At 37.3% G+C, this 24,584-nt stretch overlaps 1 protein-coding gene across 2 annotated transcripts; it reads left to right on the top strand.

Moving 5' to 3' along the window:
• The first annotated feature begins 1,696 nt into the window (after positions 1 to 1,696).
• LOC140746676 (tRNA (guanine(26)-N(2))-dimethyltransferase-like) lies at positions 1,697 to 22,262 on the top strand. 2 transcript variants are annotated; one of them, XM_073078779.1, is made up of 10 exons: positions 1,703 to 2,043; positions 3,440 to 3,712; positions 4,065 to 4,276; positions 4,727 to 4,955; positions 5,404 to 5,552; positions 18,230 to 18,389; positions 19,297 to 19,514; positions 20,852 to 20,989; positions 21,297 to 21,464; positions 22,020 to 22,262. In XM_073078779.1, the coding sequence occupies exons 1-10, from the start codon at positions 1,999 to 2,001 to the stop codon at positions 22,246 to 22,248; spliced, it is 1,821 nt and encodes a 606-aa protein (XP_072934880.1). In that variant the 5' UTR covers positions 1,703 to 1,998; the 3' UTR covers positions 22,249 to 22,262. The 2 variants fall into 2 exon arrangements, with proteins under 2 accessions (XP_072934881.1, XP_072934880.1); XM_073078780.1 differs by lacking the exon at positions 3,440 to 3,712 and having other exon boundaries at positions 1,697 to 2,043.
• The last annotated feature ends 2,322 nt before the right edge of the window (positions 22,263 to 24,584 follow it).

Consider the following 24,584-nt stretch of genomic DNA (forward strand, 5'->3'; position numbering starts at 1 on the left):
CGGTCATTTTGTGGCGGAACGTCATTACACTGTAAACAAACAACGCTTAGAAGAAAATTGAGAGTTATTTAGCTATTATAACTAAAATTTAAATAAATGACAAGTTATAAGACGTGTGCAGCGACGATGTGTACAAGTACGATCGTAACAAATTTGCTTATACAAGTTCCGAAACCCAAATCTCATAAACGTTAAAGAACTTGCAGATTCTTATATGTTTAAATCCTCTGTTTGCAAGCAATGACATTTTATACTATCTATGTAAGAGAAGTATTATTGAAAAAAAGGAATAAATTTAGTAACTCTCGAGTGATTCGTCAATTCCAAATCATTAGCACGGGACGTAATCAAAACAAAACAGCAAGTGGAAGTATTCATATATTTAATATATTATATAGATGTCTATGATAAGAATAGAATTATAAAACGTCTATGAGAATTCTATTTTAAGGGCCCATTCTGTAATTAATAGGACACAATTAAAATATTTATGACTGTGTTATTATTGATGGTGCATGTGCACTGATTAAGTTACAGGACTGTATAATTAAAAATACATGATTTGCTAATATTAGTATTTTATTAACCGATTTCTTTGTTTATTTGGTTTATATGGTTCTATTAGTGAGTACACACAGTAGAACTTTTGTATATATTTATCATATGTTACAGTTACAATAATTACTACAGATCACCTAAGCTAAATTTTTGTGCTGCTTGCGTGTCTGCTTTTCTTCATTACTAAAATTATTTTCCGTAACAAATGGATATATATTTTTATCACTGTCATTTTCAGAATTAAATTGCAATGCAATAATAGGAACTGTATGGTCACTTTTCTTCCTTCATCTTGTTGGGTAGGTTACGCAAGTAAAGAAGTACTATTTCCCGTGTACTTTACTTTATGTATTTCAGACTGGTGCCCACTTTCGAAACTTTTGGCTCCTCACTTCTTCTAGGCAGGACAGTCATCACATTTTCATTTTCATTGATGTACCTTGTGTTCAGGACAACTTTTACTTTTCATGAAACACAAACTTGCCTTCCTCTTAAACTGCACATACTCTATAACGTCGTCACTATACGATTGTCGGGAAGATCTGTAAATATAAATATAACCAATTAATAACCTTAAAACAGTTCACATAAGAATATAAGTATATTTAAAAAAATCTTAATAATTACTTGAAGACAACCTTTCTTCTGTCTGAAGTCAGTTAAGAAATGTTTTAATTGTCCGATATGATTAAATGTAAATATAAAGAATGTTTTACTTACGTTGTTTATTTGATATTTCCATAGGTTATCTCACAAGATTTTTTGCATCCATTTTGATTTATTGCACTGCATATATGGATCTTCTTTAAGCAGGTTTACGCTATCAGCTTTAATATAGTATGGCTCCATTTCGGTTCACAACATAAATTCAACCAACTCTAACAGCAAACGATGTTACAACTGTCAAGTACCCTTATTTTATGTTCTACATCTGGGTACAATAAAGAGTATTATTATTATTATTATACTGTTCTTATATAGTTACTATACTCTCGGATATACTGCAATGTGTGTTTATTTTATAATCCATAAAATTGATAAAAACCATAGTAATATAATATGACACTATTGTCTTTGATAGTCTGTCTGTCTGTGGTTACCGTCAATGTGTTATCTGTTATGTGCTTTTTTATTTGATTCGGAATCGGAATATCAGTAAACCCAAATTTCCTTCACTTCTTCATTTATTAATAAATAAAATTATAATAATGGAAGTACAATGAAGTTAGGCTAAAAGGCAAAAAGCCAAGGCCGTAAAACACCATTAAAAAAAATTGATTTGATTCATTTTATAATTTTGTATGATTTTGTAATGAAATGACAGTAAGAGAAGTGTATAGTAAAATAGTGCCAATTTCTGAACATTTCAGGTTTTCCTAATATTTTTATTATTACTTATGTACTCTACATAACGAACGAATACAATCTATTTGTGTGTGAATGACATATTTCCTTAAATTGAGACAATTTACAGCATTTTTTAAGGTAAGAGCAATCCTATTATTTGACGATCCGCGTGGCTGAGCGGTCACCATGCCGGTCTGACGCGCAGAGGGTCCCGGGTTCGATCCCCGGCCAGACAGATTTCTAAATGATGAATTTAGATTTCTGTTTCTGGGTCTGGGTGTTTGTGTATTTATCTCTGTGTGTGTCCATAGCACCCACGATACAGGGAATCCTAGTGTGGGGCTGTGAGTGTATAGAGCGTATTATCGATTTTTGCATGCCCTATTGCTATTAACTTAACTGCAAATATTTCAAATGTTTTTATCTGAGCGCAATGCAATATTAATTTCATAACTTAATTAATTAATAATTTAAACTATTTTATAAATTAAGTAATCTAATTATGTTAAAAATCAGAAGTAATATTGCTATGTATAAGTTTATATAAATTCCAATAAATCAGATTATATAGTAACTCGGACACACTTTAGGGAGAGTTTCAGTTGCCTATATTACAGGTTTTTTTAACCCAGTTTAGGCAGCTGACGATACTTAATTTTGTAAAATAAATTACTATTATATAAAGATTATCTCGAGAACATCCAAATATACCTTTGTAATGCTTTATGAAATAAAAAATTATTATTATTATTATATTAATATGAGGTGCGCATTTGACGAATTATGTTGTTAGTTAAAATAAACTACCATTCAGTTTCCAAATAGCCTACATCTCATCCTGCAAAGTGGAGATCGATTAATTTAAATTAATCATGTTGACAACAGCGATTGATAATATTATTATTCTTTGTTAAACTATACACGTAGAAACATATTTTCTCAAATAAGTACAAGTACACGAAAACAGTACACGAAAACATTAGGAAAGCCACTTGTAGGAACACCTTCAAGAGAATGGTTCGGGAGCATTACTTACGTATGTCCTCCAATACTTGAGTCTTTCAACTTTCCTTAATTCACTGTGTTGTATATATTTATTTGTATATATTATATTTTTATTATATATTTATATATTATTTATATTAATTTATAATTATTATATGTAGATATTGTATGTTTTTTTTTCCATAGTTGTATTTCTTGATATTTTATCATTACTGCTTATGTTTATGCCTACCACATGCTATCGCCATCATCCAGGGTCAACTGGCAGAGAATGCCATTAGGCATTAAGTTTACCCTTTGTAACCCTTAGTTTAAGGTGTACAAAAATAAATAAATAAATAAATAAATACTCATTTGCAACAATAGCGTCATCAATGCCTTTTTTTAAAAACGCCATGTGAAGTGTATATGACTTTGTGGTTAACATCAAACTGTATAACTACTGGAAACAAACTTACGAATTATTATTTACAACTCTATATAAATTAAGTTACACACATTTTAACAATAATAAGACTGCTTATTGCAGCGACTATTTAAAATGGAGATGATTGATATAGAAGTGGACCCTGAGAGATGGAAGTACAAAAACATCAAAGAGGGATGTGCCGTGATGAGGTTGAAAACTGATAGGGTGTTCTACAACCCAGTACAGGAGTTCAATCGAGACATGAGCATCGCAGTGCTGGCAGTGTTCACCAAGAAATACAAACAGGAACAGCTCGAAAAGGCTGAGAAAAAAGCAAAAGGGCAGATCTTGGAGGACAAGAAAGGGGATGAGTCATTAACACATGAGCGAGTAGTAGGTTTTTTGAGAATTCTTTACACTTAAACGATTAGTAGGTTTTTGTTAAAATAATTGTTCAAAGGGTATGAAGGATTTAGGTATTGATACACTTTAACCCTTTAGCTCTTTTTAAGCCCAAAGGTATTAATGTGTAATTGGTGAGTGGTGGTGATATGTGGTCATTTCCATATATCAAAGTTATTCTTTACAAAACTGATATTCAAAAATCAACACCATGAAGTTGGCTAGTAAATATAACATATTTTGCAGAAAACATTTTGTGTGGACAATACAGGAATTTTGTCTTTTTATATTGTAAAATTATACAGGAATTTTGTGTTGGTTTAACTTTAATCTTTGATTTAAGGCACCTAAGGTTGAACAAGCACATGTGCCAATCACTATATTAGAAGCCTTGTCAGCTACCGGACTGAGGAGCATACGTTATGCACGGGAGGTGCCAAATGTGACAAAAATAATTGCTAATGACATATCAGAGCAAGCTGTGGAAACAATAAAAGATAACATTGAATACAACTATGTAGGACATTTGGTGGAGGTCAGCCATGATGATGCATGGTAATGTTTTTTGTATTTCTTTTATCCCTGAACCCTGTTTTTTTTATATTAGCAAATAAATCCTTTACCTACGAAATTTATTACACACATGTTTCTGAAAATCCCAAGAATTATAACATAAAGTAGGTTTCCTCACAATCACCTATTCTGTAAAATTTTCACCTATGATCTTTAAAAAAAAAAAACAAAAAAAAAAACAAAGATAAAAACTCCTTATTACATCAGCTACCTGCGAATAAAAGTCTCGTTAAAATCGGTCCTGCCATTTCAGATATTACCCAGAACAAACAGACAGAGAGTAGTAAACCCAGTAGACATAAAAATTGTAAAAAATGTTATTTTGGTCTATTTACTGCATGTATATGTATTCATATGCATGTAGTAAAAGCGGTTATTTCAATATTAAAAACAGACACTCCAATTTTATTTATATGTATAGATTTCTTGCAGCATGTTGATGTACAAACACAAACATCCATTGAAACGGTTCACGGCTATCGACCTGGACCCATATGGCTGTCCATCCATATTCCTGGACTCAGCCGTGCAGAGCGTGGCGGACGGCGGGCTACTGCTGGTCACCGCCACCGACATGGCCGTGCTGACCGGCAACTTGCCGGACACATGCTACGCCAAGTACGGAGCTATCAGCCTCCGCACCCAGTCCTGTCATGAAATGGTAGGTTTTTATTAGTACCTGCATTGTTATGAGACTTTCTGTTCCTTATTGTATGATATACAAGTCGCAAATGAACATGCCATCCATCTTATGGTAATTGGCCACTCCACCCTATGATAAGTTCATGGATGGAGGATAGAGAATTTGGAGTCCTACAGTCCAAGTATGTAATTGTCAGTTAGTCAGTCACAGATGTGTTGCTATCCCTGTTCCTTACCACACCCTTCAAAAATGCTGCTTTTATTAGCCTGAATGTGATATGAACATATTATATCTGGGTTTACAGGACGACATTAAAGTCTTTATAAAATTATATACACTTTCAGATGAAAAAAAATAACATTATGACTCCACTTAAGTCCTATATATTGCCTTGACCTGACATTACATCTATCTTAATATCACACCATTTAAATAATAACGATAAACAAATATTTTTATTCCACAGGCTCTCAGGATACTGCTGCAATGTATTGAACAACATGCAAACCGATATACTCGGTATATAGTGCCATTATTAAGTATGTCTGTCGACTTTTATATACGAGTGTTTGTAGAAGTACGAAGTGGCGCGATACACTGCAAGAAATCTGCCAGGTATGATATCTTAGCCAAAGTTAAGATAAATTTAGTTTTGGTCTACTTGTTTCTTTTGTAAGTTATAACTTTTTAAGAATTAAGAACAGTGCTTCCTGTGAGAACTCTTAACTGTTTCAAATAGACACTTTATAAAAAATATTTTCTGTCACCTTAAGCCTCTATATGAGACACGCTAACTCCTTAATTCTTTAATCATTAAATCAATCAAACAAAGGTGTTGACGTATCAAGAACATATGTTTCAAATGGTAGTTTCTTATATTTGACGATATTAAAGTATTACAACGATAATAAAATAATAATTTAAATAAATTAAGATCAATTCACATTTTCTAATATTTATATTACCTGAATTTCGTTCTATACTATTTTTAACCGACTTCAAAAAGGAGGTGGTTATCAATTCGGCCGGTATCTTTTTTTTTTTTTTATGTATGTACACGAATTACTCCGCCGTTAGTAGACCGATTTTAATAATTGTTCAGTTTTGTCTATGGTTCTACGTATTAATTATCTGTCGTTGGTATTAATTTTAATCTGTAGGATTAAAAGCATAGAGATTTATAGTTTGAAATAGTTCGTTGTAGTACCGTTGTCGTCGTGTCGTTCGCGGTGGCGGGAGCCTGATGGCTTCCGCCACCGGGATTTGTTTTTGTTCGAGAAGCTTCGGAGTCGTCGGTCGCTCTCGCGCATATTTGTCGTTTTAGTTATACTCCGAAGTAGAAGCCACTATTCGTATTCGTAGCGTTTCCTTTAAATTCGCGTTAACTTCATTGTTCGCGGTGCAACGTGCTGTAAGATCGACGCCACGTGAGAAGAGGAAGAAGGTAGAGGTAACCGGTAAATCATTCCGAGGTAAGACTAGCTAGCTGGAGCTTAGGGTGAGTTGAAGGTGCCTTATACCTAGTACAAGAGGCTGCGCCCATCAGCAGCAGGTGAGTGCGTGACCCTATAGCACTTTGCATCTTATTTTCGTATATACAGTCCACTTAACCTTCTTCGGGACACGGTCATCCTGTCCATCGAAGAGAGGAACATTCGGTTTGTAATTGATGAATGCTTGTGAGATTGCTTAGATATTTTCGAGTTTTTGAGTTTGTAAGTAAAAAACTTTTGCGAGCTGCACTGACATCTTTATTGCGTTTTTTGACAAGACATAGACAATAGTTATTATTTTAAATATTAAAATTGTTAAGGTTCACAGTAAGTACAGGAATGACAATAACCATAGACATGCCGCCCACCAAAGGACCGCAGTCCTTTACAAAATAGATATTAAACCTACATTTACAAAATAAGTTTAACAAGTTGTACTGAATTTTGACATTTGAGTACACCACATACTATAAGTTACCACAATTTAAATTACAATGGTTTGGTTACAAACTCTACATACTTTAACAAATATATCACACAATCTTTAAGAACTTTAACAAAGCTTCAACTACACATAAACAAATTTATGAAAACATCTCATAGATGGCAAAATTTAACATTTTTTAAAGTAATATCTTTCGTGGTACTACTAAAAGGTTCTACTAAAAGGAAAAACAACATTATAACATTCAGTGAATGCTGAGTGAAAATAACATAATAGAAAAAGTTACATTAACAATGTTAAGTTATAATTAAAGTAATACTGAAGTTATCAGTCAGACTGTATTGGTAAATAACAAAGTTTTGATATTGATCGTTTAACCACATCACTCGCACATCTTACACTATATACTCTAGTAACATTGTCGGGACCACGATGTTTAGCAACCACTCGCCCCAAAGGCCACTTGCCTGGAGGCAACTGTTCATCTTTAATAAGCACAATATCTCCTATTTCAAACTCTCTCATATGTTTTAACCACTTAGGACGTTCTTGTAGTCTAGATAAGTACTCATTTTGCCACCGGTGCCAGAAATCCCTCACCAGCCTTTGTACATATTGCCATCGTGATAAACGACTTAAATTAATGTCCCGCAGATCCGGACTTGGAATGGTAACAGGAGGTTCCCCAATTAAAAAGTGACCGGGTGTAAGTATTTCAAACTCAGTATCTGTGATGTCAATTGGAGTCAACGGTCTTGAATTCAGACATGCTTCAATTTGACACAATGTGGTAGTCATTTCTTCAAAGGTAAGCCTGGCTGTCAAGATGCGTCGCAGGTGATGTTTCACTGACTTGACGCCAGCCTCCCACAGTCCACCAAAGTTTGGGCTGTATGGTGGAATGAAGTGCCACTGGGTGCCTTCAGCAGCCAAAATTTCACTTAAATGATCTGGCAATTCCACCTTTGCATTTTTCCACGCTTCAATCAACTGTTTATTGGCTCCCACAAAATTCCTCCCTTGATCACTCCATAGATGTGTACATTTTCCTCTTCGTGCCACGAATCTATGAAAAGCTCCTATAAATGATTCAGAAGACAAGTCGCCCACTAATTCCAAATGTATGGCCTTTGTTGCCATACAAATAAAAACGGCTATGTAGGCCTTGTTTGATTTGGCTCCTCTTCCCCTTGACATTAATACTTGCAACGGACCAGCAAAGTCCACACCACTATGAAGGAATGGTCTCGCAGGTGTGGTGCGTACTTTAGGTAAATCTCCCATAATTTGTGTTCTCATGGCAGCCTTATATCGTGTACAAGTAATGCACTTGTGTATGAATGTCTTCACTGCATTTTTTGAACCAAGAATCCAATATTTTGAACGAATGTAGCAAAGCATTAATTGTATTCCACCATGCATCGTTTTCCGATGAGCATCTGCAATTATTAAATGTGCGAGGTGATTCTTGCTATCGAGTATAATGGGGTGCTTAGCTTCATCTTCTAAGTCTGAATTTCGCAGTCTACCGCCCACCCTGAGAATATTGCAGTTATCCATGTATGGATTCAAAGATTTCAATTTACTACTTCTCTTTACATAATCCTTGTTATTTAATCTATGTATTTCTTCGAGGAAGTCTCTTCTTTGTGCTATTTTTATACACAACTTCAATGATTGATCCAGCTCTTCAACTGTTATATGCTTAGGTATGTCATTTGAAAGTTTTCTGAAATTTAAGAATCTTCTACAGTAGACTATAACTCTTAAAAGCTCATCTAAGACATTATAATTTTCAAAATCTATGACATTGTTATTATCTTCAATTTTCAAATTTACGTTTATTTGCCTTGTCTCCATATCTGTAGGTTCAATGTTTAGTCTTGAGAAGGTTACTTCTTTATCTCGTAGCCAGTGTGGTCCGTCCCACCATAACTTTGTTTCTATCAGTTCATTTAACTGAAGCCCTCTTGAACCGATATCCGCTGGGTTTGTCTTGGATTGTACATGAAACCATTGCGAGTTGCCTACATTATCCAATATTTCAACCACTCTGTTGCTTACAAATGTTTTCCATCTTAATGGATCTCCACATAACCATGATAATACAACTGATGAATCTGTCCAGGCATATACTCTTTCAACAGGTAATCGCATAGCCTTCCTTACTTGAGTCATTAATCTTGCTAATAATACAGCGCCGCAAAGCTCAAGTCTCGGAATTGTAATTGGTTTCACGGGTGCCACTCTTGTTTTAGATGCTATAATTCCTGTTTCATATTTCCCTTTCTTAGTTTCTACTCTATAATATATGACGGCACAATAAGCCTTCTCTGAAGCGTCACTAAATCCATGAAGTGTGATATTATCTAATTCCTTTCTGTCTGTCTTAATCCATCTGTTGATTTTTACTTTATTTAAACTATTAAAACTATCTCGTAATCTTAACCATTCTTCCTTCAATGCATCTCCAACATATTCATCCCAATGTAATCGTTCCATCCAAAGTTTCTGTATTAAGATTTTAGCTGGAATTATTGCTGCCCCTAGCCACCCAAGTGGATCAAATAATCTGTGTATATCTGCAAGGATGTTCCGCTTGGTGACAACTTCTGGTTGTGATGGTAATTTTAATTGATACTGAAATGAATCCATCGTCATGTTCCACGTTAAGCCCAATGTTTTGATAGTACATTCGTCAGTTTCTTGTTCTATCTTCATAGTGTCTTCGTCTGCTTGCATTTCCTGTAAAAGTTCTTTACTGTTTGAAGCCCACTTTTGTAACATGAATCCACCCTTGTTTAAGATGTGCGCAATATCCTTGCTCAGTAGTATTGCTTCTGGAACTGTGAAACAACCACTCATACAGTCGTCAACATAGAAATCTTCTCTTATGACTCTCGATGCTTCTGTATAATCTTGACCTTCGTCCTCCGCAAGTTGTATTAAAGTCTTGACGGCTAAGTAGGGTGCAGAAGCTGTTCCAAAGGTAACCCGCAACATACGGTATTCTTTTACCTCTTCATCTGTATTCCCACGCCATACAATTCTTTGCAAATCCGCATCTTCACTTGCAACTTGTATCATTCTATACATCTTTTGTATGTCAGTTACGAAGCAAATTGGTTTCAGACGCCATCTCATAACGAGGTTTCTCAGATCTTCTTGAAGCGGAGGTCCCGTCATAAGTATATCATTCAATGATTTACCCTTTGATCCTTTACAAGATGCATCAAATACAACTCTGATCTTGGTTGTTTTACTGTCTTCCTTTATAACAGCATGATGTGGTAAGTATATTGCTTTCTTATTTTTATCCTCTTCTGGAACTCTTTCCATGTGATTCAATTGAATATACTCTTCTATAACTCTACCATAATCTTCTTTAAGTTGTGGATTTCTCTCTAATCTTCTTTCTAACAGATGTAATCTTTTTAATGCTATCTGTTTTGTTTCCCCTATTTCTTCTATGGAATCCTTTAAAGGTAACTTGACGATGTATCTCCCTTCTGGTGATCTAATGTAATTATTTGTATAAATCTCTTCACACCTTCTCTCTTCAGCTGTATATTCTCTCTTCGTTGATTCTTCTATACTCCATAAATTTCGTAACATGTTGTTTATATCTATTTCCAATTTTTGATGCATGACCAAGATTGTATTATCTGTTGTGTGGTCATGGATATTGCCAAAGAGAATCCATCCCAGACTTGTTTCCTGTGCCGATGGCGAGCCTGATGGACCTTTGATTAAATTATTCTTAATGATTTCTGTGTATACTTCAACTCCAAGTAAAACATCTATTTTCCCGGCAATGAAATATTGTGGGTCGGCCAAGGTGAGACCTTCCAAATGTGACCAATTTTCCCTTGGCTCGATTGATTTACATGGTAACCGAGTAGTCACGTGTGAAGCTAAAACATAAGCCTGTACAGTGAGGCTGAATTCAAAATCGTACCTAGATATGACCTCCAGCTGTACCAAGTGGCTAACTGTTGTTGTTGTTGTTGAACCCACCCCAGTTACCATTCCATTGATGCCAGTTCTTTTGAGACCCAATGACTGAACTGCCCTTTCACTAATAAACGATGCCTGAGACCCAGGATCGATTAAAGCCCTCAAAACTATCATTTGTCCCGAACTGTTTCTAACAAGAACCAGTGCAGTGGCTAAAAGTGCTCTTTTTACATACCCTGACACCAAGTGTGAAGCAACAGAGACATCTTGTAGATCTTGATTTTCTACTTTTACATTTGTGCTGGATGAAGATCTGGTTGTGGTCCCTACCTGCTTTAACCCAGTATCTCCCTTATCATTTGTGATTTGATGTAAAAGCGAGTGATGTCGTTTCCCACATATTCTACAAGAACTCCTTTGTTTACAATTGAACACTGAGTGACTCGAAGACAAACAATTATAACACAAGCGATGATCTTTAACATACTCTCGTCTTTTAAAAGTATCTAATTTTGAAAAATCTTTACAATTAAATAAAAAATGATTTTTACCACATAGGCCACAACTAATTTCAACTGAATTGACATGAAATGATCGCTCCCTTGTGCTACGTACAGCAATTGGTTGGGTTAAAACTAAGGTTTGAATACTAGACTCAAGGAAATTACAAAGACTTACATATGAAGGCAATTCCTTTTCATATTCATTACTCACAAATTTCTCCCATTCCTTGTGTGTATCTGCATCTAACTTTTGAGTAATCACAAATACTAAAATGGGATCCCAAGATTCCGTTGATATGTCCATACCTCGCAGACAACTCAGACATTCATTGGTGTTGTCAATTAACGCCTTCAAGTGAGATGGCGATTGATTTACAATCTTCTTATTACTAAACAACCTTTTTAATATCGCATCCACTGTGAGTCTTTTTTGTGAATATCGTTTTTTCAAAGCTTCCCATGCTGTACTGTAGTTACTTGCAATCATTTGATAGTTCTTAATGGTGTTTCTTGCTTCTCCTGTTGTACAAGCCTTTAGGTAGTGTAATTTCTGTACGTCACTAAGTTTGTTTTTATGAATTAAGGATAGAAATAAATCCTCGAAAGCCTGCCATTCCTCGTACGCTCCTCCAAATGTTGGCAGAGCAATCTTAGGCAGATGCACCTCGGCATCTGCCCCCGACGACACCGACGACGACTCAATTTCCGACGAAATGTGCGGGGAGGACTTTTTGGTAGCCCTTATATTCTCGAGAGTGTCGGTTAAGTCCCCCTTGACGTCCAGATATAATTCTTCAATCTGGCTGTGCTTGTCTTCTCTGAAATATGGTATGGTTTCTCGTTGTTCCTTTTTGCTGCATTTAATTAATAATTTGTGGTTTTCTCGAAACGAGTCCCAATACTCTTCTACGCATTTAATTTTCGTTTGTAAGTATCCAACTGTCATTCTTGCCGACGGACATTTTTTATGATTGATTTTTGCCTTCTCTAATAACCGATGAAGATCTTCATTGAGTTCAACCAATTCTTCCACCGAAGACATCGCCAAAAGCCAATTGACGAATTAAGTTTAGCACGTGAAAAATGGCGGATGCACCAATTGAAATAATTTCTTGACAATAACACTGTATTTTTGCTTGATTTATCCGGTTCGATTAAGGACCAACATGTAATTGATGAATGCTTGTGAGATTGCTTAGATATTTTCGAGTTTTTGAGTTTGTAAGTAAAAAACTTTTGCGAGCTGCACTGACATCTTTATTGCGTTTTTTGACAAGACATAGACAATAGTTATTATTTTAAATATTAAAATTGTTAAGGTTCACAGTAAGTACAGGAATGACAATAACCATAGACACGGTTCCTTATTTGTTCTAACGGCCGCGGAAATCTTAATATTTTCGGTCTCGGAGCCGAATTCATAACATTTTTGGCCATCGTGCCGGATGTATGCTTAACAATAATTCTTTTTTTATTGTATAGAGACGAGCTGGAAATTGGTCCCATTTAAATTTGGTTAGGATCCATCGATGGGTTCTGGAGAAAATGAGGGGAACTCCTCCACCCATGTAAATATAACAGCCATAACTTCGCCGTTTATGAACCTATTTTAATGCCTTTAGTTTCGTGTGTGTACAATTGCTACAAGTTGGTCCCATTTAAATATGATGAGGATCAGAGCGGGTTCTGGAGACAAAATATGTAACTCCTCAACCGATGGGAATAATTGAGTTGTGTTTGAAGATATTTGGTGTAGGTTCTAATGAAATTACAAAGTCAGTTCATCATTGACTATTTAAGGGTCTGATAATGTGGCTCGGAGACAAAATATGTAACTCCTCAACCGATGGGAATAATTGAGTTGTGTTTGAAGATATTTCGTGTAGGTTCTAGGTTCACATCATTGACTATTTAGTTAGGTTAGGTTGGAACATATAATACAATATAAAACTAAGCGAGCAGGGCGCGGCAGCGGCCTGCGAGCGGGCGGTTCCAATCAATGTAAATTCAGACCTTATCTTCATTCATGATCACGTTTATACAATTTTATATTGTATTAATATAAATGTTAGTATGTCATCACTAAAAAGGGTGAAAATTTTTTTTAACAAATAAATACAACCGACTTCTATGTCACTACAAAGTAAAAAATAATTGAAATAAATGTTGGTTTTGTACATATTTCTGAAGTCGGCGCTCATATTAGACACGCTGTTTACATCGTTATCCAACGAAATATATTGAGTGCCGACTTCAGAAATATGTACAAAACCAACATTTATTTCAATTATTTTTTACTTTGTAGTGACATAGAAGTCGGTTGTATTTTTTTGTTAAATTTTTTTTTATAATTATTATAGCCTTTTTATTCCTAAACCTAGGGTTACAGGAAGTCCCTAAGCTCAGTGTGCCTTTTGGCATAGGCCTCCTCCAATTCCTTCCAATAGACCCTATCCCTTGCCACTCTCATCCAGAAGGGTCCCGCTGTTTGTTTTAAGTCGTCTTCCCATCTCCTGACTTGACGCCCCCTTCTTCTTTTGCCGTCTCTTGGTTGCCAAACAGTGATTTGCTTGCTCCATTTATTAACGGGGTGGCGTAGCATATGCCCAGCCCATCTCCATTTTTGGACATCTATCTGAGTAAGAATATCTGTAAGTTTTGTTTTTTTTCTTATATCTCCATTCCAGGCTCTGTCTTTGATTTTTATCCCTAACATGCTTCTTTCCATAGCCTGTTGACATTTTGCTAGTCTTTCCCTATGATGGAGTGTTACTGACCAAGTTTCACATCCATAAGTAAGGATCGGAAGAATGCAAGTCTCGAATGTTCTCTTTTTTATGTAGTTGCCTAATTCCTTGCTTTTCACTATTTCCTTCAGTGACCAGTATTTTCTCCATCCTTGGGCTATACGGTTGTTTATTTCTTTTGTCATTTCATCTTTAGGTGATATTATCTGTCCCAAGTAGATATATTCTTTAACATATTCAATCTTACTGCCATCTACCATAATGTCTATTTCTCTTGAATTTGTCATCAGTTTTGTTTTACTGGCGTTAATTTGCAGACCAACTTCTCTGCTTTTATTTGCTAGGCTCTGCATCATTTTTTCTATTGCTGCTGGATTCTCTTCAAGAAGCACCAGATCGTCGGCAAATCTTATGTGGTTTAGGCGAGCTCCATTAATGTTCAGACCTAAGTGTTCCCAGTTCAGCTGTCTAAAGATATACTCGAGTACGGCATTAAATATCGTGGGAGAGAGAGGATCCCCTTGGCGTACGCCCTTGTTAATAGGAAATGGTTCGCCTATTGATTCTAATTTAATACTGGCCTTGCTAAATTTGTAGACACTCTTCAGTAATTCTATGTAGTGACTTTGGACCCCTTGTTGTTCGAGGCTCCGCCATACGTATTGGTGTGTGAGGCTGTCAAATGCCTTTGAGTAGTCTATAAACGCTAGTTAGAGTTGTTTATTATACTTTTGCATCAACTGTTTTATTGTGTGGATGTGGGCTATTGTGCTGGAGTCTTTTCTGAATCCTGCTTGCTCTACAGGTTGGTTTTCATTTAGTGTTGTTTACTAAGTTTTTCCTGGATTTTTTTGGGTTGGTTTAGGTTTAGACAACTTCTTACCATGCGGTGGTCTGTGTTAAAGTTGAGGTTTTTAACTACATTGGTATCTGTGAACGCTCTTGCTTTGTTGGTTATGATAAAGTCAATTTCAGTCTTGTATTTTCCGCCTGGGGAGGACCACGTCCATTTGCTTTTAGTATTTTTGCGAAAAATTGAGTTCAATAAAATAAGGTTATTTTCCATCATGAATTCTACTAGTTTTTGACCATTTTGGCTTCTTTTGCCATGCCCAAATTTTCCGATTGTAGATTCTTCTCCAATTAACCTTTCTCCAACCTGTGCGTTAAAATCGCCCATGATTATTATATTGTTTTTGTAGTACGGTTTTATTGCTTCTGAGATGAGATACTCTCGTAGAAAGATTCTATGTCTGATTTCCCGGTTTGTTCCGTTGGGGCGTATATTTGGAAGATGGCCCAGTTTTGGCTGTAACCCGGAACTTTTAGATGGACTACGGCAATTCTGTCAGAAACTCCTTCAAATCCCACAATGTTCTTTTTCAATTTAGGCTTAATAAGGAAACCTACTCCTTTTTGTCCAGTGGATTCTCCTTTGTGAAACATGATATAGTCATTCCTCTCTTCTATCCCTTCTCCTGGCCTTCTCATCTCGCTAACGTCCAGTATGTCCCATTTTATGTTAGATATGGCTATTTCTAATTCTTGTAGGCTCTCTTCTGTTCTTAGTGTCCGAGTGTTCAGTGTGCAGACATTTATTTGTTCAGTGTTCTTTCTATCTTGTTTTATCCATGTTGTTTTCTTTTTGTGCATGTTTGTTATATGTAGTTTTGTTCTAGGGTGTTTCAAATTATAATTTTTTTGATTTGGGTGGAGGGTGTTTGCCTTCTTCCCCCACAGTGGCAAGCCGGCTTGGGGTGCAATTTGTAAATGTTGTGTTTGGTAATATGGTTGTTGGGGTTGTTCGGATAAATAATAAATAAACGCTTTCTACACTCACAGCCCCACACTAGGATTCCCTGTGTCGTGGGTGCCATGGACACACACATAGACAAATACACAAACACCCAGACCCAGAAACAGAAATCTAAATTCATCATTTAGATATCTGTCTGGCCGGGGATCGAACCCGGGACCCTTTGCGCGTCAGACCGGTATGGTGGCCGCTCCGCCACGCGGGTCGTCATCCCGGTGGCGGGATCCGGGTGTCGTTTGTTAGTTTTTTGAAGGGTTTGAGAATGTTGCTGATCTCCCGCGCTCTACGTAGTTCAATAAATTTGGTCTGATTAATTCCTTTGTTGCAGTTTTATAGGGGGTGTTATTCTGGGAGTTCGAAGTACTTTGAGTGTTACATGCATTGACTTTATTTTGTGAGGGCATTTTCGGTGATACTGAAGTGTCTCTTTTCCTCTTTGTGGTTTCTTTACTATCAATTTGTCATATGTAATGAATGCTATATTCCCTTTTTTCTTTTCCTCTTCAACTTGCAGCTGTAGCTGTTTACGCTTTTCTATGATTTCCTTAGGATAATTCTCTTTAATATAAACACCTTCTGGCAGGTTTATTAGAGCTGTTTCGCAGAATCATATGTTTTTTCCACATAGTTGTGAGGGAGACTACAACAGGCCGGTTTTTACCATGCACCTTTTTACCAATTCTATAAATATTATTGATTTCGAAAACTTCAAAATGCACTTCCATTTCTGTTATTATGTCTTTTATGTAGTCTACTAGCTCCATTTCTGTTATTGCCTTTCCTTCCTCGATGCCAAAAAAGACAAGGTTATTTTTGCGCTTATCCTTATCGACGATTTTGAGTTTTGATTCAAGCTCTATTATTTTATTTTTAAGTTGGGCGTTTTCTTCAGTGATTGCTTTTAGCTTTTCGTCCAGTGCTGCCATGACATTTTGTGTTACTGAAGTTGTTATAAGTTTAGTCTGTTAGTCTAACTTTTCGTCTAGTTTTGCCAATAGGATTTCCATACTTTTATCCATTTTAGGTATTTTTGTATTAATACTATGGCAACACTTGTTTTGCCGTGTCAACACTGGTGTTTTATTTTTTTGATGGCAATGATGTCACTACAGTTCCCACTCTATTGTCTATGTACACTGTAATTTCGATGACATTACTTTTGTAGGTTAGAATGTTTACAAGCGGTTAGATTTTTTTCACGCAATTTAACACTTTTTCTGTATATTTTTTCGCTGGTCACGTATTTTGTTGTTTATTGAAGTGAATAGTTTGTATGATACACTTTGTTGGCACTTTTTTACACTGATTATTTTTATTTTTCGCGGAGCTCTGTGACGTGCGTATTGACAAATCTACCGCCGGAACCGGAAAAAAAAAGTTCTATACTATAATAATATTGAAAAACAAGGTAGATTGAAAAAATGTGATAATGGTATTACAATCGGGATATAAAATATTTTTTGTGCCTCCATTTTTAAGTTGTGTAGCCGATCGAACTCGAATGTTTTCTTGTTTTCATAGCGCGTTTGTTAAATTGTGTATAGTTCTTAAAGATTTTGTTTTTTGTTGAATTTGTTGAAGTTTTTGTGTCTTGTCAAATCAACTAAAAAGTAAATAATAATTTTCAATCTAGGAATCTATTAAGGAACAGTAAATAGTATAGTTGTGGAAAAAGTGTGGGGTGCTTTTCGAAAAGTGATAAATGGATTTTATCATAAAAGCGTGTTTTTTTTTAGTTTTATAAACTATGTATATTTATTTTATTATTTTTTAGTATTTGTACCATAGTGACCACCATTATGCATCCTTTATAAAAAAATCAAGTGTCTATCTATTACGGTTTAATAGATAAAGCCCTGTGACACACGAACAGACAGCGGACGGTTTCGTTTTACCCTGTGAGTACGGAGTCCTAAAAATCGATCTAGTAACTTGCGATGAACTTTCTCTAAGGCGCTTGAACAATCTCGCCTCGAAAATCGTTAATCCTGAGGATGTTGATAAGGACAATGGTACGAAATTTTTAAAATCGTGTGTATTGTCATCGGTTTTTGATAATTCTTCAAAATTTTGTATTGAACTGAATGTTCAAAGTGGATAGAAATCGGGTTCAAAGATTCCGTTACATAGTTACATACATACATACATACATACATACATACATACATACATACATACATACATACATACATACATACAACCCAAGCTAATAAAAGTGTGTTAAAAAAGTTATTCTATCTTAAAACTTTTATGGAACTTCAATTTTCAGGTTGACTTTCCATAAAAGCTTTTTACCGAATCATAATTTATTTCATCTTTTTCACCATGTAGTAAGATGTCGATGGTCTACCATTGTGTGGGGTGCGACACTGTGACCCTGCAACCGCTGAGTGCGAACCCCTCGCCCTCCAACCCCGACCAGGAGAAGTCGTACCTGCCCCCGGCGCCCCCTGTCGGTGAATTCTGTACGCATTGTAATCAGAGACATCGTGTGAGTTTATATTTTTGTTTGTTGTAGATAAGATGGTGCAAAAAGACTATTTAATCTATTGTAGGGACACAAACGGTTCCACGAATCAAGTGTAATGTGCATGGTTTAGGGATGTGCCGAGTCAGGTCGACTCGAGTCAGTATTCGAGTACTTACATAAACTCGCATACTCGAGTACTAATAAGTGGTACTCGAGTACCAGTGATACTCGAATACCGACGGTACTCGTACACTGTCTCCAGCCTTATGTACCCTATATAGGCAAACGAGTGAATGCAGCAGGAATTGTGCAAGTAACAACTTGTTTAATTTTGTTTAGTGAGTGCCTTTTTTTTGGTCTTCCGTGGTTCTATGTGTTACAAAGTACTCGAGTACTTCATGCTAACTCGAGTACATTGTGAATACTCTGGACTCGAGTACTGACTCGATTCTTTTTTATATGAGTACTAAAGTACTCGAATACCAAAAATGGCCGACTCGGCACATCATTAGCATGGTTAGCAATGGCGATCGTATTCGCTTGGTTCGTGGGAACGCTGTGTTTGTCTGCTCCTTGACTCCGAAACATACACCTGTGTCTTGGGTGACTAAATAAATATGGTCAAAATTTAACATCTTTAATTTAAATTAAATTTTTTAAATTTACTCCTAATTTAAAATCATATAATATATAATATAATATATTGGCTTACACTATAATGAATTTATCCTAAATTGATTATTATTTTAAATTTGCGATTAGTAAGTCATGAAGATGAAAACGAAATAGGCTACGGTTGGCATTAACTCATTAATAAAGCCTTGTATCCCTAAAGTAAAGTAAGAATAGGTATATTTCATTTTTTAACAATTATGAGCAACATTCAGACATTGTCGTATGCTTTTGATGTGTTTTTCCTTTACAACAGCTGGGCGGACCCATCTGGTCGGCGCCGATACACGACGAAGAGTTCGTGGAAGACGTGATGAAATACGTTGAAAAAAGCATGAATGTACTGGGCACCGCTCGGAGGATAGAGGGCCTGCTGGCCGTCGTGCGCGAGGAGCTGCCCGCGCCGCTCTACTGCACGCTGGACCGGCTGTGCGGGGCCGTGCACCTGGGCTCCATGCCCATGCGGCTCGTGAGGTATGTGGCCGGACAGCGGGGAGCTGCCCGCGCCGCTCTACTGCACGCTGGACCGGCTGTGCGGGGCCGTGCACCTGGGCTCCATGCCCATGCGGCTCGTGAGGTATGTGGCCGGACAGCGGGGAGCTGCCCGCGCCGCTCTACTGCACGCTGGACCGGCTGTGCGGGGCCGTGCACCTGGGCTCCATGCCCATGCGGCTCGTGAGGTATGTGGCCGGACAGCGGGGAGCTGCCCGCGCCGCTCTACTGCACGCTGGACCGGCTGTGCGGGGCCGTGCACCTGGGCTCCATGCCCATGCGGCTCGTGAGGTATGTGGCCGGACAGCGGGGAGCTGCCCGCGCCGCTCTACTGCACGCTGGACCGGCTGTGCGGGGCCGTGCACCTGGGCTCCATGCCCATGCGGCTCGTGAGGTATGTGGCCGGACAGCGGGGAGCTGCCCGCGCCGCTCTACTGCACGCTGGACCGGCTGTGCGGGGCCGTGCACCTGGGCTCCATGCCCATGCGGCTCGTGAGGTATGTGGCCGGACAGCGGGGAGCTGCCCGCGCCGCTCTACTGCACGCTGGACCGGCTGTGCGGGGCCGTGCACCTGGGCTCCATGCCCATGCGGCTCGTGAGGTATGTGGCCGGACAGCGGGGAGCTGCCCGCGCCGCTCTACTGCACGCTGGACTGTATGTGGCCGGACAGCGGGCGTACATGAATCTTAACTAAGGTCAGTAACAGATGTGTTACTAACCTAATTAATGAAGCGGCTTGAATAAGTGTGTCTCCTATGACATCCTCACATCTAGAAAATTATTGTTATTGTCGTTATAAGGCAGAAATTGGTCTATCAGTGGTGCAAACAAAGTTGCACCACGAAAGTTTCTACCATTTTAATTAATAAACAAATTGCCTACATTCACTTTAATTGCATTTAAATAAATAAAATATGTCAACATTATGACCAATTTCAATCTAAAGTACCTACAGGCGTACTGCTAACTCATATTGAAGGCGATAAGAACCCATTGTGCTTCGACTCCGTCAGCACCACCGCCACACCAATATTTGCCTCATAATAGCAGTGTTAAGCGCTGTTGTGTTCTGGTTTGAAGGGTGTGTTAAGGGAAACGTACTTTTTCGAGGACTTCCAGCTTAGTCCTCAGGTGTAGCGGAGCATCTGTGGCTGACCTCAGTAGAAATATCTTATACTGTCTGGGATTGATTACAGATGTCGATGGGCAACAGTAGCCACTTACTATCCTCCTATTCCATACTAGGTGAACTCATATGTTATAAAAAAGGCTTAAGGCTTGTTCATAATAAAAACAATTAATTAAATGCTCCCCCACAGGTCAGCGTTGCTGAACGGCGGCTACAAAGTGTCATATTCGCACACGTCGCGGCTGTCCGTGAAGACGGACGCGCCCGCGCGCTTCCTGTGGGACATCGTGCGCTCCTGGGAGAAACAGAAACCCCTTAAACCCGCTAAGTAATTTAATTTTCTTTTTTTTTGTTCATGAAGGGGTAACCTTACTACACCCAAGTGTTTATGACGGTATGCAACCACATATACCGGGTTCACTTGCTGGACGCTAAATAAAAAGAAAAAAAAAACAAATAATTGCTTCATCTCATTATGACGCTTATAAATATCGAATTCTGTAGTATTTATTAATAACCAAATATGGGAAAATACTAATTACATTTACATAATAATATTACTCCCAGTCTATACTATATAACCTATAATAAACTTGTCACATTAATGGAGATTCTAAAATAATTTAATCACCCAGGTTAGAGGCCGACCCAGTAGCAAAGTACATCCTATCTCAAGAGATCACATCAAAGGTGGACTTGACGATGCGGCCTGATGCCAACCCTGAGAGCAGGAAGGTTGGTAAACTGCTGTTCCAGTTCAACCCCACGCCGCACTATGGACCTGGCAGCAGGGCTGCTATCAAGTGAGTATTAGGCAGTGATGAGTTTTACAACACACCATAAAGTTGGCTAATTAAATGTGGCCAGTACTTTTTTTGACACTATATTTTACATGAACATTTGCAGCACCTGAAAATTGCTGCAGCCCTTTCCCTCTCCCTTACCACACCCTTCAAACCAGAAAACAGTTATAAGGTAGAAATGGGTGTGGCGGTGGTGCCGCCGGAGTCGAACCACAAAGGGTTCTACCACCTTCAAAACCTATATGTCTACTGCATGGACTTAATTTAGAAACATCGGAGAGATTTCCGCATTGACGATCGGCATGGCGGAACACCCACCATACCGGTCTGATACGCAGAAGGTTCCGGGTTCAATCCCTGGCCAAGCTGATATCTAATTGATGGATTTAGATATCTGTTCTGGGACTGGGTTTTTGTGTATTTGTCTATATGTGTGCTCATGGCACACACGATACAGGGAATTCTAGTGTAGGCTGTGAGTGTACAAAGTGTATTATATATTTCTCTCTTTGTGAGATACTGTAAAGTTAGAATGAGTTGTTTATTCATTCACAGGGTGGGTGAAAGGAGGGCTAAAGCTTTAAAGAACCAGAACAAAAAAAAGGGGCCTTTTAATGAGAACAAGAGGCACCATTCACCGTGGGCTAGCCATACCCCTTCCAAGAAACTTGCTGTAAGCACTTTGCGTATCTATGTGGGCTCGGACGACGACACTGACAGCAAACCTAAAGAAGAAATACAAGAAAAACAGCCCGATACAGTTAAGGAGAACGAAAATCAATAAAATATTTATGACAATATCTAGTTTTATTTGGAAATTCGTTGTTAATCCATTACTGTCCTACTGTACTATCCTGTTAGAGAGATAGGTCATAGTCCTCCACACTGACAAGTGGCCTAATTATACATTTATTACCTTTGATAACTTTTTTTTAACTAACGTTCAGGAGTGTAAGTTTCGTCATGATGGTCTTCTTTCCTGTTATAATAATTCATTATGCATTATGATAATTCATTATTTATACGCATATAACTTGAACAGTCAAAGATGCGTGCTCGAGAATCGAACCTCAAAAGTAAAATAATTTATAAAACATACATTTTCGTTATCGCTCAACGTACGAACCGAAATTAGAGTAATAATAAATTGTAATGAATACATAATTTAGCGGTCTACTGAACTGATTTGTATGAGCTTCATATATGCATGAGAAAAATATCGATTTCTTGGCACATGCTTGACACCTCAATTTAAATGTTTTTCTGAGCACTTGAGACCATACGTTACTATACTTTTTTATATAAGATGGGAGTAGCAGACAAGCATGTAATCCACCTGATGGTAAGTGCCCTACTGCCGCCCATGGACATCTGTAATCGACCCCAGATAGCCTCAGAAAAGTATGTCTCCCTTACCACACCCTTTAATCAGAACACAACAGCGAACACAGAAATAGGTGTGGCGGTCGGTGCTTGCAGTCCAACCACAAAGGATTCTGTAACCTTCAATACTCTACTTGCGACCATGACGGCTGCTTCAACCGCACAAAATTGGTTTTATCTAACTAAATAAATCTGCTGTTCCGCATCTGGCGATGGCAAGAAAAATATTCTTAGAAGAAATATTACATTTATTTATTTTCATTAATACCTACTACATTTATTTTATTACTATCTAATTTATTTTTGTAATGTTTTTAAGGAATATAATTAAAAAAGGCGGCAGCCCTAGTTTTCTCACCAATAAGTAGATTTAGATATTGGACGAGTACAGACGAATAGACACAAGTACGAATATGTAAATAAAATATTAATGAAATGCTCGTCTGTTCTCCGCGGGATGTATCATTCAAATGATTACGTTTCCGTAATCGGGCGTAGTGCTTATACACTGAACATTGAATATTATTCATTTTATTGCTCAATGATGCATAATAATAGTCTAAAAAATCCTGTACTAACACTAAGGCGAGCGTCTCTTGCAAATGATAGTGATTTTTCAACGTAAATACCAAGTATTACTTGCGATCGGATTATTAGTATTACCTACATGGTATTGAGTGAGATAACAATCAGAATATTATTTTTCCATCTAAGAATATTGTTCTATGGTATCTGTAATTTATTTACTACCGTTTCTAAAAACTAATATAATTTCTGAACGAATGAGAACCTACCGTATTATATATAGTCAAAATTTGAGAATATGCGACTAATTACAAAAGATGCATCTAGATTGATGCGCAATATAGATGTTGTTGACAAAGATACAAATCTATATACCATCTCAAATTGGTATCGTAATAATTAGAGATGTTATATTAGGGTTATTTTTACGTAATCCTATTATTGAATATATTAGCTATCGTATATTATGATACCATACTTATTATAGGATATTAGTCACATATTAGTGAACCGATCACTATTAGCTACTCAATGTAATATTGATGCCTGCGTATTCGTATATTATGATACCATACCTATTATAGGATATTAGTCACATATTAGTTAACCGATCACTATTAGCTACTCAATGTAATATTGATACCTGCGTATTCGTAAATTATGATACCACACCTATTATAGGATATTAGTCACATATTAGTGAACCGATCACTATTAGCTACTCAATGTAATATTGATACCTGCGTATTCGTATATTATGATACCACACCTATTATAGGATATTAGTCACATATTAGCGAACCGATCACTATTAGCTACTCAATGTAATATTGATACCTGCGTAGGTTATATTATCTACAATAATTAATGTGAAATACAAGATCTCGAGAATATTCACGATATTAATCACGTAGGTATGCCTATTACAGAAGTAAACCGGTGAAGGTGATTAAATTTTCCTTTATGCTTCAACTAAGCCTAGTTGTTTTCAGGCGCATGTTTGTGTGAGTGTGCCTTTTCGAACGCTTGTAGGGAGTTTCCATACTGGTCCATATTTTGACTGTGGCCGCTCGGCGAGTGAATGAGAGGAGATGACCGCGGCCGGCAAATCATATTCTCATAACGAGGCGACTCGCCTGCTCGCCTCGCTATTACGCGTCACTATTATTTGACTAATATCTTTTTTTTTTTTTGTTGACGAGGGGGAAACCT

The sequence above is a fragment of the Epargyreus clarus genome, unplaced genomic scaffold (assembly GCF_041222505.1).
Source record: "Epargyreus clarus isolate Ecla_fem2 unplaced genomic scaffold, WU_Ecla_fem_2.2 ptg000013l, whole genome shotgun sequence".
NCBI classification, from domain to species: Eukaryota; Metazoa; Arthropoda; class Insecta; order Lepidoptera; family Hesperiidae; genus Epargyreus; species Epargyreus clarus.